The 18,785-nt window shown below is 44.0% G+C and overlaps 1 protein-coding gene and 1 non-coding gene across 2 annotated transcripts; one reads left to right on the top strand and one right to left on the bottom strand.

Moving 5' to 3' along the window:
- Positions 1-3,774: 3,774 nt before the first annotated feature.
- Positions 3,775-14,063, top strand: DNAJC12 (DnaJ heat shock protein family (Hsp40) member C12). The gene is made up of 5 exons (XM_031063217.1): positions 3,775-3,953; positions 6,959-7,037; positions 8,735-8,874; positions 10,622-10,823; positions 12,964-14,063. Exons 1-5 carry the CDS (start codon positions 3,876-3,878, stop codon positions 13,047-13,049), a joined length of 585 nt encoding a protein of 194 aa, XP_030919077.1. The 5' UTR covers positions 3,775-3,875; the 3' UTR covers positions 13,050-14,063.
- Positions 14,064-18,061: 3,998 nt separating this feature from the next.
- TRNAS-UGA lies at positions 18,062-18,143 on the bottom strand. The gene has a single exon. It is a non-coding gene; the product is annotated as a tRNA-Ser (tRNA).
- Between the last annotated feature and the right edge of the window lie 642 nt (positions 18,144-18,785).

Here is an 18,785-nt window from a genome sequence, read left to right as displayed (position 1 = left end):
GGCTGGGGGGGAGCCCCGGGCACGGCCCCTGCCTGCCTGCCTGGGCAGCGCCCCGGCACCGCGGGCGCGGCTGCTGTAAGGGATCGCCCCGTGTGCTCCGGGATAACACCTTGGCCCCACCTGGGGTTCTGCATCGCGGTACTCGGGCTCCCGGGATGCAGGAGCTTTTTGGGGGGTCAGCACCTGTCTAAACCACTGCTGCTTTAGGAATGGAGCCTGCGTGGTGTAGGAGAGACCCGATGGTAAGCGGCGAGAGTTGGGATTTGTTCGAATACCGGCCCCAAACCCATCGTGTTTGCCGAGCTCTGCAGGCCTGTGCGCGTTGTTCTCCCTGCTTTCCCAGGATCTCTCGTTCTGTAGGGGTCGGAGCAGTCCTTAGTGCCCCAGCTGGGTGCTGCAGCGGGGCCATCCCTGCCCAGCGAACAGGAGGTGCCACGCCTGGGCTTTCCATGGCGTGGTTTCTTCCCACCTGGGAGTTTGGATTGGATAGAACTTGGCCTTTTTCCCAGGACTGCCACCAACCTAGAATTTTGGTCTAAATTTCTCGGATAGACATTTAAATACTGGTTTGTTGTCACTGTTGAACATCACAAGCTATTTGCAGAATAGTGTTAGTGGATGTAATACAATGGAATTCCTAAATTTAGTGGCAAGACCCAGGTTAGACAGGTAGAATTTCCCCCTTGCAGGCCTTGATAACAAACAGCTTTTAAAAACCCTTGGGATTAAAAATTCTGATACGTATGGCTTCAAAGGGATTACTTTATGGATAATTTACTTTATAGGTGGTCTTTGCCCTGAAAAATACATACATACTGGTTTTTCCCACTACCTGCTTCTCAAAGCAAGCTGCAGAATAACCAGATCAGAAAGTATTTGTTATTCTGTGCAACTTTGTATGGAAGCGTTCTTTTTCCTGCTCGCCTCTGGAAGCTGAGGCAAGATCCATATTTCTTAAAAAACACATGCAAGATGCTTTTGTCAGCATCTAAAGGGGAGGTGGGGCTTTAGGATTGGTTTGGTGGTTATTTTTGTGAAGACAGTTCTAAGGAAGAAATAATCCAACTGCTGCAGATGTAGGATGCTTTCCATGAAGGTATCGGTGAGGGAGTGACTCAGGGATCCTAAAGCCTCCTCTGATCCTGCAGACTTGTCTCCAAGTTCATGATGGCACTGCAGGAGTTGCCTTCTTGTGGGAGGGCAGTTTGGCAGTGCTTGGGTCCTCTCCTGATTCTGCAGCTCTGAGCTTGTGTGAGGACAAGGATGAGGCACACCATGCAAAACTCAAACGAGTTATATTGAGCCTTGGATTTCTCATAAATGTGTTCTCTGCCCTCAGGAAGCAAAACCCCTGAAGCCAGTTGAGAAGATCTGGTCCTGGAATGTTTAATGTATTTTAGAGGAATGAACTCAAATAGAGATTTATTTAAAGGGCTATTTATGATTTTTCCAAGTTGTTGGTAAATGTCCTGTTACATTGAAGCAGAATTTAGATTCACTCTGGGCTCTGAGCAAACAGAATTGTCAATATGTGTTGGGACTGAGAGCCACCTTTTGTTGGTGGCTGGGTACAGAGAACAAATACGAGATTTCTTCACTTCCAGAACAGTTTGTTCATCCTGAGCAACACCAACCACGCCATGTGTAGGCAATAGTCTGTGCCATCTCCTGTGCTGCAATTCCCTTCTAAATGAACTTTATGTCCTGGAGCTAATCTTTGTAATGTTTTTGTATAATAGATATGGCTGCCCCTGCTCTCCTTTTCGATGCTGCTTTGGGAGTTGCCCCTCAGAAGTCAATAGGAGCGGTGAAAGGCTGAGTTACTGCTCAGTGCTTTTGTGTTCTCCAGGCTGCCGCTGTGCTGTGGGAGCCCCAGGCACCGGAGGGGCAGAGCCCTGCTGTGTGTGGCCTTAGCAGAGGGGCACAGGCGGGGCTGAGGCTCCGGGGAGCACATTCCCTGCCAGCTGCCACTTTGTCACTGCAGCGCAGCCCTTGGACCTGCAGCTGCCTGGCAGCACAGAAACAGCCACTGAACGCTGCAGGGGAAAGGGTTAAAGAGCTTCCCTTTCACCTTACGCAAATACACAAGGAATACTTGGAAAAGAAAGGGATGTCAGGAATGCTGTTGGGAGGAGGGACAGCTGTTTGTTTTTTGTCCTCCCACAGAGTACAACCTATTTAAATATTTACATGTTCTGTTATTAAAAGACTTTCTTTCCTATACTTCTCTGGTTATTAAGTTATGAATGGTGGAGATTGAGAGATTTGTAATTGCTAATTCTTCCACTTGTAGTGACGTTGAAAAAAAATTCTGTTGTTTTATTTACTCCGAGAAACATGTTGGTAGAGTTTTCTATCAGATTCAAATGGTTTCACCAAAGCTTGTGCTTTTTTTTAAATATTAATGCTTTTAGTTACTTTGTATATTTTATAAGCTTAGTAGGTTATCTGAACATGCAGTAAAAGTAGAAAATTTCAGACGATGCAACCTTGAAGAGAAAATGGTGGAAGATTAATATTAAATGCAGAATATTATCAATGCAGATATTAAAGCTCTTGTGGATGCAAAAATCATATATTTGTTATTCATAAATAGCTCTGAATGGTCACTGGGCCCTTCACTGATACACATGTGGCCTGTTCCAGCCTTGGTCACATCCTGGGCATCTGTTCTCCTATAAGGTCACTGCATCTAGAACTGTATAACCACTCACAGCATCTGCTTGCAGCTGCTAAGGAAACATCAGGAGTTAATGACATTAAACATCTTTGGTTGCAGAGCTCTTGCAGGGGTGGGAAATGTAATACCAGAGCTCCTAAGGCTCCAGGGCAAAGACATCAGCATGTGGTTAGGTTAGGAAGTAATCTTTTGAAATCAACAGATCATGGGTGGCACCAGATGTGTCCAGAGTCGCTGTTCGGCTGAGGCCTTGGTCATTAATCATAGTTGAAAATTAAGGTATTTCACCTCAATGTAAAATGAGTTTCATGAGGAATGCACACAGTACAGACCTTCAGTACTCAGTCTGAAAGTAATTTGGCATGAGAATGAGTGTTCAGTTTGATAGCAGACAGTGAGTGTTTCATGTGTAGTTTTAGTTGCTCAGAGTGAGTGGTGTGCCGCTGCTGTTTGGTGTTGAGGAGCAGTGTCTGTACCAAGGAAGCCTTCGGAGAGTGAAGGTTGCTCCCTTTGTGTTGAGCTGACTGGCAGAGCTCTGACAGACTTTGCTGAGGTTGGTGCTTTCTTCTCCAAAGTTTGCACCCTGTAATTGTTATTTTGGAAGTAATCCTTACTCTTGTCTATAATAATTACCCATCTAATGATCTGGTCAAAGATGGTGGCAAAAGTTAAAAATTGAACAGAAGATGGGCCAGGTGCAGTGCAGCCTCTCGGTGTGTGCCTGTTTGCAGTGGCTGCACAGGTGATGATGAGAGAAATCTCCAGCACGTTTCAGTGTCCGGAACCCTGCGGTCTGGGCGGGAGCCAGGGTTTAATGTTGGAGTGACGGTGGCAACTACAAATCCCAGGGAGCAGTGCCAGAGCAGCTCCGTGCGGGCGGGCTGGCTCCGAGCGGGGCCAATGGCAGCGGGGCACTCCCCCCTCCGTGCGGGTCAGCTCAGCTGCCGGCGCTCAAAAGCGCCGCACGGAGCGGAGCGGAGCTCCGGACCAAAAGCGCGGCACGCAGGGGAGCGGAGCTCCGGACTGCCAGCGCCGGGCGCCCTGGGCTGCTCCGGATCCCCGTGTGAGCTCTGCCTGCACGCTGTGCTCCTCAGCCTCCCTGCCGGCTGCCCCTGGGCTGCTGCGGATCCCTGTGTGAGCTCTGCCTGCACGCTGTGCTCCCTGCCGGCTGGGGGGGCCCGCTGGACCGGTGCCGATGGATGCGATCCTGAGCTGCAAGCCGGAGGACCTGGAGGATTACTACAACTTGCTGGGATGCGATGAGTTATCGACGGTAAGAGCCTCTCCCTCCTCGCCAGGTATTCACAGTTTGAACGTGCTCATGTGTCTGCAGGGAATCTGCGGGCAGGAATATTTGAAATGCCTTGTGCACCTTCTTTCTTGCCACTGATAGGATCTCCCTTGGAACGCTCAGTTTTATCTCCCGTGTTTTCTCCAGCATTAAGAGCCTGGGGTAAGGCTTAGGTTGAAAGTGCCATGTAGAACAGGACTGGGTTATGGAGAGAGCTAACTGCCTGTGTTTGACATCCAAATCATTAGCATCCAAATAATAGTTTAGAATATATATTATTGGTTTTGAAAACTGAAAAAGCTATTTATGTACAAGTAATACAGTGAAAGTTCATAGCTTTAGGGCACTGATAACGCTGATGAGTTTCTTGGGCTTTATACATAGTATAATATTTTTTAAAATGTATTCACTTGTTCAGATGAAAACAAAACCAATATCTCTATAATTTACCATATTAGTATTTTAAATGCCGTTTTTAATTAAATTCAAATACTAGTTTTACTAATTTGTTTTGATAGCAGATACATGCTTTATAATGAGATTTAGCTAAGCTATTTTTGAGTGATTTGCAGCTAGAACAAGGGTGCATCGTGTTAAAGATGTCCATACAACTTTTTGTTGGCTAGTCTAGTATGCTGATTTTGTTGTTGTTGTTTGGTTTTTTTTTGTTTTTTTTTTGTTGTTGTTGTTGTTTTTTTTGTTTTTTTTTTGTTTTGTTTTGTTTTTTTTTTTGTTTGTTTAATTTAGCTGTTATATTAACTGGAATAGAGTTTCTGGTTTGGAAAAGGAGTTTTGATTACTCTGCTGTAATGAGGGATGTATTCAGTGGAGATTAAATCTTCTTTTGCTCAGTAAATTTAATCGGACCTGTCCTAGTGGTGAAGTATAAAGATCGGGAGCAAACATCCTCAGTGTGTCCCGGAGGGAAATGTAAAGCTTTTCCCGAGACGCTCCCAGAAGGGATCCCAGCAGAGGGCAGTGCTCGGGGCTCCACGCAGCCTTGTTTCGCAGATGCTGTTTCTCACTTTCTACCTCACACTAATTCCTTAAGGGCTTAGCAATTAATGAACAGTTCAAGTACATGTGATAATGATTTTTCAAATTGCTTGAAAATGAAATGTAAAAGCTGCAATAAATGCTAATGGGTGCTGAAAAACAAGCTGTCGAGTACTGTTTGTTGGGAGAAGCAGCAGATATTGCTGCCCTGTTTTTGACATGGGAGAAAGAGCTGGGAGATCGCGGGCTGACTGAGCTCCAGGATGGCCTCCCCTCAGACCCTGCACAGCCCTTCGGGGGTCTCACAGGAGTTTGGAGCATTGTGGGGATTTTGCAGTCTCACTGCTTTGTACAGGAGTCGAGCATTTGGCACAGCGTGCACAGCACGCTCCCAGCTGCAGCACTTTCATCTGAGCTGCTCAATGTCCTGCTCTTGGTTGGACCTGGTTAAATTTGAGCAGAAATACTCTCAGTTTCTACGGAGTTTTTGCTGTATTCAAGTAAACACAAACCAAGTTCATTCGTGGCTTCGGGTAGAATTGAGCTCACAGACACCTACTTCATCTTCAGATGTGACAGGAAGAGGGGAGATTTAATCTCCATCCTTCTTCAAGAACAATGCTGGTTTTGTATAGTGGGTGTTGGATGTCTGTCTTGGTAAAACACCTCACTATATATTTTATATTAATTTTGTGTATGTTCTATAAACTTCCTGTAAACTTTTCTATTGATTTTTTTTAAGCTGAAAACTTCCATGTTGCCCTTCTGCTAAATTTTAACCCTCTGCACACATTTTAACTTTAAAGTTCCCCTTTAAGTAACTAAGTGTTTGAGATGATAGCTGGCTATACAGTAACCAGTCTCACCAAGTTCTCTGTACACTGTTTTAGAGTGTCTTACTGACTGCACATACACCACATTACATCTGTCCCTCTGGAAGGAGCTTCTGAGCAGAGTGAAAAGTGTAGAATTCTCAAGATACTACTGCAGATCACATTTTTTTCCCAGAATATGCCAACAAGATTTGTCCAGCTAGTTGAGTAAACTGTATTTTTTTTCTAAATAAAAAATGCTATGAGACAACTTTGAAGTAAATAATTTAAATTGTATATGGCTTTTATGGTTGGACAAATGATGAATTTGTATGAAGAGCCTTTGTAGTGTGGGAAAGAATGGTAATTTTTGATTCCTTAGGGTGAATTGTGAAAGCTTAAACTGAACTGGAATGATATAAAGAAGTTTTGGCTTCTGAATTATAAGAACCAGCAAGATACTTGGAAAAGCACTAAACATTTGAAAATCTAAGCTGATGCCCACTCCAGTGGCTTCGTGGCTCCACATGTGCTAGTTTTTCCAGTGGTTGTAATCCTTTATGCTATAACAAACAGTGGGAATTTGCAATTAACTGATAAACTAATACATGCCAATATTCTAATGTTGATTACAAATCTATTCTACTCCAAGCCAACCTTTTTGCAAGGAAAATTAACTTGAAGAAAGAATATGTACTACTGCTTATGGAGTGAGTTATCTTGTGGTGTCCAAGATGGAAACCTCATGGGGTGCTGGCTGAATTTCCTATGAAGAGGATGTGGAGGAAGCCACCCAAACACACAAATTGATCTTCAGCAATGCAGAGAGCCTTTGCTTCCTGCTATGAGACTGTTGAAAGATGGAGTTGATTAAACAAAGTCAAGAGCAACAGAAGGGATGCATTTTGCCTCTGTGGTCAAATGTCTTTGCACATTTTTCTCAAGCCATGCTGGATGACTGAGCCTCACAAAAACAAGACTGAGTGCATGGAAATGAGATTAAATAAGCAGTGTCGCTGGCAGATGGTTGTTGTTACCTACTTTGCTTGCACTGAAGCTTGTAAAATTGAATGGGACAAAATTTTTCAGCATTCCTCGTTGTTTCTCCCAGCCTCTTTCAAAAAGAAAATTTGTAAATTTTTTCTGTATTTACTCACTTTGTCTCAATATTTTGTTTAGGTTGAACAGATTCTTGCTGAATATAAGATTAAAGCCCTTGAATGCCATCCTGACAAGCATCCTGGAAACCCCAAAGCAGGTATGTATTCTTTCCTGTGTAAAAGCAATCGATTTTTTTCTTCTATTAGCATGGCAAGATAAAAAATTCAGCCTTAAAACTTTATTTCCCCCAGTATATTTTAATCATTGTGTGCATTGAGCACGTTCTATTTAAATAGCAAGCTTGTGATATTCTTTCTAAGACTTGCACGCTCCTTTGTGATAGTGAAGGAAGACACTTGTTGGATTTTTTTTATTTCTAGGACCTTGAATCTTTTTTCTTTCTACAGTAGATCATCTTTTGATACAGAATTTATTTCTGCAGTGTGTCCCTTCCTAGACCTGAGGATTGGTGCATTTCCGTGCTCAGTGGCCCTCAAGAGCCACACTTGCATCAATCAGTTAATTTACTGCCAGGAACAAGCCTGTGAGGAACACATAAATGGGCTTTATTTTCTTTTAATGTAATTTAATGGCTGGAAGGGAAGAGAAGGCAGCCCCACGAGGAGCCTCTGTTTGCAGAGCAGCAGCTGATGTTTGTGTTGATGAGAGGGGGCAGCTCCTCAGAGCTGGGAGGGCTGAGCAGCACCTGAGTCCTTTGGAGCCAATCTTTGGCCATTCAAAGCCACAGAGAGCCCTGGGCAGAGCTCACCAAGGCTGGGGTACAAAAAAGAGCAGCCAAGTGCCAAATATCAGAGCAGCTTTGCTTGGCACAAAGAAATGTTATACTCTCTCTTTACCTGAACATGCCTCATTTACTTTAAATACCTTTTTACAGTACTAGTGAGAGTTTACTTTATGTTTTATTTCATCAGCCTAAGGTTAATAAAGAGTAATTAAAGTGGACCTTTTATTTGTTGAAAACTAGTAACATTAGAATAAGAAAACCTAGTAATATTAGAATAAGAAAACCTAGTACAATTGTTCCCTCAGCCTGTTTTCTCTTGTTTGATTTATTGTTATCAATTTTGATTAGTGTTTGGGTGCAGTGTATTTCAAAAGAACTCTCTCTAATTTGTAAACTGGAATAAATGAATAATAGTAATAATAATAGATCACTGTTACATAGGTGAGTCATAGATAAAGTCTAAATCTTTATAACCCTTCCACAAATAGTAACAAGCAGCTGCATCCTTAGTAACCGTTCCATGAAAAATTACCCTGTGGGGAAAAATGAGAGTTCTTACTCATTCAGTCTGGATAACATTTTAGCATACGTGGAAAATACACCTAATAAAATGCACGAGTTAATTAATCTGAACTATATTTAGATTATTCTTGTCTGTCAGTTCCTGTTCATCTGTTTCTCTTGCTGCTCATGGTTCTTGTTGCTGTGCTGTGCTCTGACTCCTGTGCTGCTGCAGATCTCACTGTGTTCCTTCTAACAGAGCTGCTCTAATTTCCCTTTTTAAGGTGGTCTGCAGGGGCTGATTGTGCCTTTTACCTGTGCGCTCTGTAAGTTTCTCTCACCTTAAGTTTAGGAGCTTTTGAAGCTGGTAGACAAAGGAACATTTCAGTCCTGATTTGCAGGGGTATCAGCCCACCAAAGGGGCTGTGATCCTAAAGCCAGCCAGAGCTGTGCAAGCTGGACCCAGAACCACCTCCCTTCTCCTTCTGCCCTTCTGCCTTCTCCTCTCCTTTGCCCTGAGCCATTGCTGGCAGGCCCCTTTTTGCATCTGAGTTCCTGTATTTGCCAAGCACGTCTTGTCCTTAGTGTGCTTTTTGTCTGTGTGGCAGTGGAGGACTTCCAGCGGCTGCAGCAGGCCAAGGAGACGCTGACCAACGCGGAGCGGCGGGCGCGCTACGATCACTGGCGCCGGAGCCGAGTCCCCGTCCCGTTCCGGCACTGGGAGGCGCTGAGCAGCTCCGTCAGGACGGTCCGTGCTGCGGGGATGCGTTACAGCTCTGCCTTCTGCTGCAGCGCCAGGCTCTGGCCGTGGGGATGGTGCAGACACGTTCCTGCGCTGTGGATGTGTCCCGGTTCAGGGCAGATTTGGGAGAGAATCCCCAAAGGGCTCCTCTAGGAAAGCAGATTCAATCGGCCCCTCCCCACAACCGGTCCGGGAGAAACTACCTCCTTGGAGACAAATGGAAAAAACCTGTTTATTAAACAATGAAACCGAAACAATATTAAACATTAAAGCCCCTTGTTGCTCCAAAAGAAATGACAAACTGAGAAAGTCCCTCCCCGGGTTGCAGCTCAGCTCACTCAGTCTCTGATCAGTCCCTCAGTGCTGGAAATGTCGCAGGCCAGGCCTGGCCCAGTGGCCACAGATGCAGCTGCCAGTGCTCTTCTGGGTGTTCAGTGCAGGTTAAACAGGGCCAAAAAAAAAAAAAGGAAAAACAAAACCACAGTCCAGGGAACTTCGTTGCCTCAGCTAGCTATAACTAACTAAAATAAAGGAGAGCTCTGTCTTGCTGTCTATCTGTAGACAACACAGTCCAGAAACAGGAATGTGAAAGAGTGAGTGCAGTGTCTGGAAACAAACTGTGTGCTTCTTCTCTCCCCCCTTCACTCTCTGGAACACGTCTTAAAGGTGCAAAAATTATTATTCAGCATAAACAGAACAGACTATTGGGGATAAAAGCATCATCTAGTCAACCTAGGACAGGATGTTAAGGAAATTCAGGGAAAATTGGAGCACTTCAGGAGCCCATTCATGGAAGGGTGTTAGGCCAGTCGTTTTAGAGTGAATTGACCAAGTTGCTGCTTTTATAAGAAGTTTAAGTAACTTGAGGGTTGTTTTCAAATGCTTCAGCTCACTTTGCTTTTGTAGGAAACTTTTATTTATTTTCAAAGTTCAGTTAAAGCTGGGATCTTTTTCTAATATGTTCTCCTCTTGGTATATTACTTATCAGATAGGTTTTCATGTTGTCTGATTAAATAAAGATGTCATTGAAAAAATCCAGGGAGTAGTTCCTTAGAACCCTGGGCTTCCCACGGAGCTTTGGAGGGGCCCTGAGGGGCTGGTGGGGTCATCTGGGACAGAGGCAGGATTTTTTTGGGTGATTTCCTTCCTGATTTTGCTATTGAGAAGATTTGAAAGCATGCCCCTGGTAGAGCTCCATTCCATAATATTGCATTGGGCTACATGGTCATATTTTAAGGCAGGTGAATAAAAGTTTCCCATCTCAATTCTGCTTAGGATAAAAGTTTGAGACATTTCAACTACAGCATTATGCCTGAGCTTAAATGTTTGGTGGAAATATCCAATTAAGCCTAGTTTAGTTCCAAACAGATGTTATTCCACAGACTTTAATATTAAATATTTTAAAATTACCTTGCCTTCAAAAGGTACTCTGGAGTTAAAGACAGCTTTGAAAATGAACATTTCTGAAGTCACTCAAGCCCTCTTAAAAAAAGTCTGAATTCATGACAGAAGGAACTGGACAAAAGGCCCTTAAAATTCTGGTGTACATTTTGTTCTTCACCCCCATCTGCCATAAAGTGTCCTCTCCAGTGCTGTTTGTGACATGTAACCATACTTTCCCCCATCCCATTGACCTGCAGGCTTCTCAATGTGTTCTGTTTAACCATTTATTGCAGCAATGTAAAAAAGAAAAAGTCATTTAAAACCCTTAAAGCACAGGGCTTAGTTCTTTGTTCTGTTTGCATTCCTTTAGTCAATGCACTGGGCTGTCCAAAGTAAGAAGGACCAGATGCTGGAAGCTCCTGACTTTGGTGATACCAACAACATAACCAATGAGATGTGGGCCCAACAGATGGAAAGCAGTGGCGAGGGATTGTTGGAAGGGAGCAGGGAACAAGAAGATGTTGCAATCCCTGATGTGAAACCACAATCTTCAAAGATTCCAGACTCCCCAAGTAAGTGAAAACAGCAGTTACAGAAAATTGCAGTATCCAGGGATTGGCCTGAAATGGGGGCTTTCAGTCGTGAGAAAGTCTTCTCCAGAACAGTGTGTTGAACTTCTAGCTTTTTAAATGTGGTTTTGGGTTGGGATTTTGGTTTGGGTTTTATGCTTTTGATTATTTATTTAATTTTGAAGTTTTCAGATGTTTCTTCCTCCCTATCCCAAGTTTCCTTGTTTGTTTGCTAGTAAAAGCTGCAACTGGAGAAGGAGAAAAAAAATGCTTCAGCCAAAATGGAAAGTCTAGTTTTTCTGATATATAAAAATGCAAAGTAAAAAGAGCAGTTATTTTCAGTGACTTTAAAAAATAAATTTTAGAACTGTTAATTAAAATATTTAAGTTTGGGGTTTTTTTAATCCATTATTCAGTGCTTTTGCACAGTTTTCATCTGATGAGTTAATGAAAGCTAAAATTTGAGACTTGAAGGCTTCTTTTATATTCAAACAGTTTTGTTTTTTCTAAGTAGTGTTTGCATCAGAATAAATGTGTGTTTCAAAAGTGTCCCCTGGCAGTCAGCATTTCCTGGCTGTGCTTTAGGTCACTGTACATGACCAAAGCCTCCTTAGCACCATGGGCACCCTCTGTGCTGCCTGATCCTTCAGCAGTTTCATAATCCTAGCCCATGGTAGCACAGAGCTGTTGTTAAACAAAATCAAACAGCAAATTAGGGTCCACTGTGAGGGTAGCAAAACCTAATGTAATCCCAAACATTTGCGGAATGCACAAAATTGATAAGAAAATTCTACATGGAAGTGTATACCAGGCCTAACTGAAAACTTTGAAAAATTATGCTCTATAACTTCTTTTTGTTTTTTTTTTTTGTAATTAAATCATCGCTGTATCTTTTGTAGAACAGGAAAATTCTGAAGTAAACATCATCTTGTTCCTTATAATGGTGAATTTTCTTTTCGGGCATCTTCTTTCTCAAGTTTTTTATTTTTTTAAGTTTTAATTTAATTTCCAGATATTTGAATGGAAAAAAACCATCAAACTCATCAAGTGCCTACTTCATTTATCCAGTGGCATATATTCACATGAATAAATGTTAATGTTATAATATATTTGACAGGGGGTGTGTGCACTTCAGTGTTTATACCCCATGTTAGGATGTTGATAATGTTTTTGTTTTGATCCAGCAAAAATTGATATATTGGGTTCCACTTTGAAACCGTGGCATTGTCTGTTCCTGTCACTTGTGATATTTTTGGGGTCCCCAGACAGAGGAAGAAGGAAATGATGAATCTGACTCCATGTTCTTAGAAGACTAATTTATTATTTTATGGTATTATATGATATTAAAGAATACTATACTAAAACTATACTAAAGAATAGAGAAAGGATACAGACAGAAGGCTTAACAAGTTAATAATGAAAAACTCGTGACTCTCTCCAGAGTCCCGACACAGCCGGACTGTGATTGGTCAATGAGTCAAAACAATTCACATGAAACCAATCAAAAAATTACCAGTTGGTAAACAATGTCCAGACCACATTCCAAAGCAGCAAAAGAGGGAGAAGCAATCAGATAATTCTTGTTTTCATTTTTCTCTAAGGCTTCTCAGCTTCCCAGGTGAAGAAATCCTGGCGAAGGGATTTTTCCAGAAAACATGACAGTGACAGTCACTGGCCTGGATGGATTCTGGACTGCCACCTACATGGCTATTTCAGCTCAAACAACAGATTTGAACACTAATTCTGCTCACAGGATTCAGTTTGCTGTAAAAGGAAGGTCACATTTTAGGATGAAAAGGCCCCAGACCATACCTGCAGATTTATCCCATCACCACCTCCATCTCCTTCCCTAGATCAGGCCACTGCAATTTGTCAGTGTTGCTTTGTGAGTCCCCTGCAGGACTGCCAGGGTCCTGCTGTTCTCCTTTGGGACCTTCCCAGCTGAGCTCTGGTGAAGGTTGGTGTTTGGTTCTTGTTCCAGCCTGCCAAGAACTCAGTGCTCTGTTTGTCCCTGCTAGTCAAGAGCACTTTTCTGTTTACTTCTTTCTGGGAAGACCATCAAGTACTGTTTCAGAAAATTAAATTTTATGCATGTTTATAGTAATTTAATTGTCTTTCTCTTTTTTCCCCTCGGGATTTTCAGAGGGGAATTACTGGCACTTGCGTTTCCGCTGGTCAGGCGATGCTCCATCAGACCTTCTGAGGAAATTCAGAAACTACGAGATCTAAAATGAGAAACAGGATCAAGAGATCATCTCTTCAGCGTTCCCTTTGGGCTTTTTAACAGCAGTTATAAGTTATTTGTATTTTGTATTCTTTATTGAAATGTGTTGTTCTAGTCAATGTCTAAATACTGATTTATCACACGTGCTGTGAGCCTTATAGATGGAGATGTTTCTGTTCAATAACCTTTTCAGTATTACTATAAAGTGATGTTGTGAAGTTATCTAACATCTTGTATATTGTTTCTTATATTCTCAAATATTGTGTAGTGATTAATATTTCTTTCAATAGTGTGATGTTATAAAAAACCTACTCTCAGTAGAACACTGGGCTCCAGGGTATCCTACTCGGGAGGATCTTCCAAAAGCTTTACGACAATGAACTGTAAACAGAGCTGTGCTTATCTCTTAACTCTGTGCTCTGCTTCACTTCTCCATTGCATTGTACTCGCTGCAGTGATTTATGATGTACTCATTACAAACTTAACTTGTAGGAGAGTTGTGATCTTGTGTTATAGATGAAATAAGAACGTTCTTGTTATCCAAGGTCTCTGTGTCAGATCAAGCACTCCTAAAAATCACTTGTCTTCTACCTTAACGAGAACACTTTTTGCACCAGCTGTTTGTTTTGGAAGGCAGTTGCAGAACTTTAATTCTCCAGATAGCAATTTTTGTCTTAAGACGTATTGGTGGAAGACTGATCCTCTGTGTATGTGTGCCAGCATTGTCCCGTGGCTTCAGAGCAATTCCCCTCCCTGCTCAGGTGTGCTAGACTTGGTTTTACCAGGGCTTTGTGCAGTGAGGAATGAAACATCAGACTAGTCAGCATTAATGTGTACAAAATCTCACATGACAGTTTTTGATATTTTGGGCAACTTTTCAAATTCTACATTGTTGTTTATTTATTTTGTGTTTGTTTTCTTCTTTGCAAACTTGGCTAATATGTCAGGTATTGACATTGTGGTTTTGTGCAGGCAGATAATTCCATCAGCAGCAAATAAAACTTCATGCATACAGAAAAGGGGTTTCTTTCATCTTTTAAATTAAATCCTCCACCCACCACAGAGATTCCTTTGGAATTTCTTGTTATTTGTCATCTTAGTGCGTAAAAGCTTAAGAGTCCAGTTGGGAATCGCAGGCAGTGCAATGGAAAGAGCAACCTGGCGAGTGCAGCGTTGTGCCCACATGGGAACAATCTGCTGTCTGTCTGTCTGTCCCTGGAGGGGTGTGTGTGTCTGGGCCGTGCTGTGCTGCCTGGGTTACTGTGCCCCCCTGCCTGGGGCCTGTTTGCCACTTGCTGTGCCCCAGGTGCTGTTGCTGGAACCCAGGAACAGGGGGATCTCCCTGAGCTGGTGGGCACCTGTGCCTGCTGCTGCTGCTGCTGCTCCCAGCTGGTGCAGCCTCAGTGCTGGAGCTGTGCTGCTGCAGCCACGCTGGCCTAGGCTGGATGGCATTGGTACCCAGAGCCACTTCTATAGCACATCATCTTTCATTTTACATGCTTTCCCTTGCATATTTTGCAGCTGCAAACATTATGAGATTAATAATTCTCTGTAACATTTGTTAAATGTATCTGGTTTGGTTTTTTCTGGTGCATTTGCTGCTTTACTTCATACAAAGGTATTTGCTCAGGAAGGACTTTGGTCCATTTTATAGAATGTCAAATAATTGTAACAGAAGAAAGAAACTCTTACTGTATGTGAAGGATACTAAGTAATAGGGAACAATTTTCCCTCCAACAAAAAGCTGGGAGCGCAGCCAGCTGGAGCACTTTGAATCAGATGGCAGCCCAGATTCTCCCCTGCCCATTTAACTTGCCGCTGAAGGTACAAGGGAGTAGTTGGATGGATGATTTAGCACCTAACGAGCTGGTTTCCTTTGAGAAGTGAACACACAATAGACCTTTGAACAGCAAACTAATAGTTTGTGTCATTAAAAGTGATGTCATTATTAGCCAATTATTGCGTGGTTGGTTTTGGCAAAGAACCTTTGGATGTTTGTTCTCAATGAATAACTGCAGACGTTTGGAAGGCTCTTAGCCCAGTAAAAGCTTGTGGCAAAAGTTGGGTTTTGCAACAACCTGCTCAAGATCGGCCCTGTAATTTGTACTTGCCCTCATGAGGAGGGCAGGTTCTAACTGGTGCTCCAGTACACCAGTGCCACCGACACAGACTTCCTTTTTTCCATTTCTGTACATGTTAATCTTGAAATGATCCATTTTTCTGTATTTCCTGAGTTGAATGAATCTATTCCTAGCACAGCAAAGTCAGATGGATTGGAAAACAAGAGGAGCCTGTGCACCCTGCTCTGCTTTTGATTCCCCAGAATCAGGTGGGACTGACCTGTTGGCCAGTAACAAGTGAGTGGGCTGTCCAGTTGTCCCTTATGTTAGAAAGTAGAGAAAGCACCTGACAGCTTAGTCAGTGTTAGATCATTCAGGGTCTACACCCCAAGCAGAAACTGCTTATCTGCTTCTTTAAATATACAGCACTTTTAGAAGCTTTTTGCTAGTAGTGTGAAAAGATCCAGTGAATGTCCCAGCTGACATTCCAGCAGCAGTTCTGGGGTGCTCTGGCCCCTGCACTGGTGAGCACCAACCCTAATTCACGCACTGGAGCTTTAACTGGGGCAGGGCTTGTGGTGGATCTCAGGCTCTGTGAAGGTGTGATTGAGGCAGCACAGTCAGAGGTTCGTGGTTTTCAGGGGCCCACTGAGATCTTTAACTCTCTTTGCAAAGCGGAGACAGTGGCAAAGGGGGTGGGGAACAGCAAGCCCAGACACTGTTTATTAGATTAGGGCCTAGGAGTTTCAAGCTGGAGGAGGGCAGCCCTCTGGAGACATGGTAAGCTCCTGTTTTCTTTTTGAGCTCCCCTTGGGAGTTGCTTAGGTGGGCAGTAAAGGGTCCTGATTGTTTGGGGGTATGTGAGGGCTCTGATTTACTGTGCTGTGTTACAGCTCTGAATGATTTGGTATGAAAACAAACAGAGTTTGTTTGTGAGGTGAGCCCAGATCCTCTGGAGTCCAGACAAAAGTGTTGATAAAACCCAGCCCTCACTGGACTTGTGAAGGCTGAGGAGTTTTCATGTGAAGTTATGAGACAGCAGATGGGGTGCAGGTGGATGATGATAAAATACAGAGTATAGGGAATGTTCTTCAATGCTGTGTTCCCAGGCCTTTGAACTATTTTTAAACAGAAATTAAGCAACTACTTAGCCAGTTATTTACAGTGAAACTGAATAGCATGGGGGGATTCTGGGATGATATAAAATTATTATATCTTTATTTGCTGCTGTTATACTTGTGCAACTGTAGAATATACAAGATTGTCAAGAACTAAAACATCCTCAACCTTTGTGTTTTGCCAGTATTTGAGAAGTTGCTTTGCCAACATTTGCCAAGTGACAATGTAAGAGTTATTCGGACAATAAACACAGACAGTACATGACTTAAAATCTCAGGCTGAATAATGCTGAATTATAGGTAAGGTCGTTTCTTGACTGTTTGTTTTCCTCTTTAAATGAGATTTTTAACAAAGGCAGTTCATATGTTCTGTAATAGAAGAAAGTATCCTGATTATTAAAAGAGATACTGTGTATCTTTAATTTCCTGAGCATCAGCATTGCTATCTTACCTTCCCAGCAGGCTCATCTCCCATTTCAGGATATGAAAGTGTAAGCAGTGAGGCTGTTGTAAAGCTGATGAAATTACACAGCAGAAGATAAAGCCACTCCGCAGGTTGCTGGGCTGTGTCACTGTCAGACGGGCAGATGATGATGATCTCTCGTTCGTGCCGGGGTTTGGTTGCAGCCCGGTGCACACGCTCCCCCTGCTGCCGCAGGGTTGGCAGCCCTCCCCTTCCTTGGTGCTGGGGCCGCACGTAGAGGAGAGTGACACACCTGGAGGGTGAGAGCTCAGTTTAAGCCAATCATGGACGGCTGGGGAATGCTGCCTTGGTTTGTTTTCCCTGGTTATTAATGGCATAATAACTTCTGTCCTGTTTTCCCCTGTCAACGCCATACTGTGTGTGTACATGCATCATGCATGTGCAGAAGGTCATAAAAGGCAGGAAAAGAGGATCGAGGGCCCCCCTCCCTGGAGGTCCAGGAGGAATCAGACCAGCTTCCTGCAGGAAAGGCAAGGTTTGATGGAGCAACTCCATTCCTTATAGAGAAGCCTTCTGCTGGCAAGATTTAATTTATTTTGTATCAGCTGTAGGACGTGGGGGCAGAGCAATAGACCTTTGGGTGAATCAGGGCACTGTTTGTGTCTTAGGCATTGGATGAATGCTGAGCTTTGCAGCTGGATGCTGTGTGTCCTGTGTGCAGGGCCTGCAAGCTGAGCTGTTGAAAGAGCACCAAACCTCTGTTCTCTCACCTCCATCAAGGCCTCTTGCCACTGCTTGCAGGTGCAATGCCAGAACCTTGCCCTGGGCCCTGCTGCAGCTTTGGCACTGCTGTTCCTTCTGGCAGGGCCAGGGGAGGAGCGGGTGGGCACGGCCTGAAGAGCTGCACTAGGATAAATATCACAGGGCAGCAAGGATGATGGGGGCACTGGAACACCTCTCATGAGGAAAGGCTGAGGGAGCTGGGCCTACTCAGTGTCTCAAAGAGATGACTGAGAGGGAACCTCCTTACTGTGTATAAATATCCAAGGGGGGTGTCAGGAATGTGGAGCCGGGCTCTGCTCGGTGGTGCCCAGCAATGGGACAAGAGGCAGTGACCAGGAAGTGCCACCTGAACGTGCTTCTCCGCCGTGCAGTGCCCGAGCAGCAGCCCAGCCTGCCCGGGGAGGCTGTGGGGGCTCCCTGACGGCCGATGTTCCCGGGCTGGCTGATGCGGCCCTGCCGGTGCTCCGGGACCACCCGCAGGAGCGGATGATGGCTGTGCGGGACCTGCCCGCTCTGTGCCGTTATCCCAGCCCATCGCTCTGGGCGCTGCCGCTGCCGGAGAGGAGCCGAGAGCAGTAAAAGGGCACCCAGCAGGGAATGGGAGGAACGAAAAAATGGAAGCCCCTCCGGGCCGCAGCGAGCAGGGTTCGAACCTGCGCGGGGAGACCCCATTGGATTTCAAGTCCAACGCCTTAACCACTCGGCCATCGCTGCTGTTGTTACTGCGCGCTCCCGAGCTGCACCCTTATAGGGCGTTCCGCCCGCCTCAGGCTCCGCCCCCAGCCTGCGCAGCCAATGGGCGCCATTGGTCCCACCCCCGCAGCAATGGCGGCCGCGGCTCGGCAGGAGCGGCGCCGGAGGAACAGATCCCAAAGCGCAGCGAGAGTCTCGGCCTGAGGGAGAGAGGCCGCGCCCGCTCCTGCGAATGGAACCTGAGCCTGGCAGGGAGGAGGCAGCCACGAACTGCTGATAGACAGCAGCCATTAGGCGCTGCATTAGCTTTCTGTGGCCTTAATGTTTTTCCTGGTTGTACTTTTCTTTCAATTATTGCAAAATCTATTACAAAATTTCGAAAGGTCTCTATCATACGACCTTTATATGTAATTTAATTCGCTGTAGATAATTTTTTTATGCTAGCAACAGTTTATTATGCCAGCAGTAGTACAATTAAAATTAAATTTCATTTGACTTTCTACCTGTGTTGCAATGGGTAAAAATAATAATTTTTTCTGATTTTTAATTTCTAAACTCAGAGCTTTTGTTTTATTATTATAAGTAGCTGGAGTGATATTGGCGACTTCCCATTCTCTTTTTTTTTTTTTTTTTTTTTTTTAACTGTTTTTTTTTTTATATCTC

The sequence above is a fragment of the Geospiza fortis genome, unplaced genomic scaffold (genome assembly GCF_000277835.1).
Source record: "Geospiza fortis unplaced genomic scaffold, GeoFor_1.0 scaffold614, whole genome shotgun sequence".
In the NCBI taxonomy this organism is placed as follows: domain Eukaryota; kingdom Metazoa; phylum Chordata; class Aves; order Passeriformes; family Thraupidae; genus Geospiza; species Geospiza fortis.
Note: the sequence above shows the minus strand (reverse complement) of the source record. Positions and strands in the feature narration are given on the sequence as shown.

Bases quoted from the DNA above. Each gene is read 5' to 3' on its own strand.
- DNAJC12 (XM_031063217.1), top strand. From the start codon at position 3,876: ATGGATGCGATCCTGAGCTGCAAGCCGGAGGACCTGGAGGATTACTAC. The intron at 8,875-10,621 runs GTCCGTGCTGCG...GCATTCCTTTAG, and splicing joins TGAGCAGCTCCGTCAGGACG to TCAATGCACTGGGCTGTCCA. The intron at 10,824-12,963 runs GTAAGTGAAAAC...CGGGATTTTCAG, and splicing joins AAAGATTCCAGACTCCCCAA to AGGGGAATTACTGGCACTTG.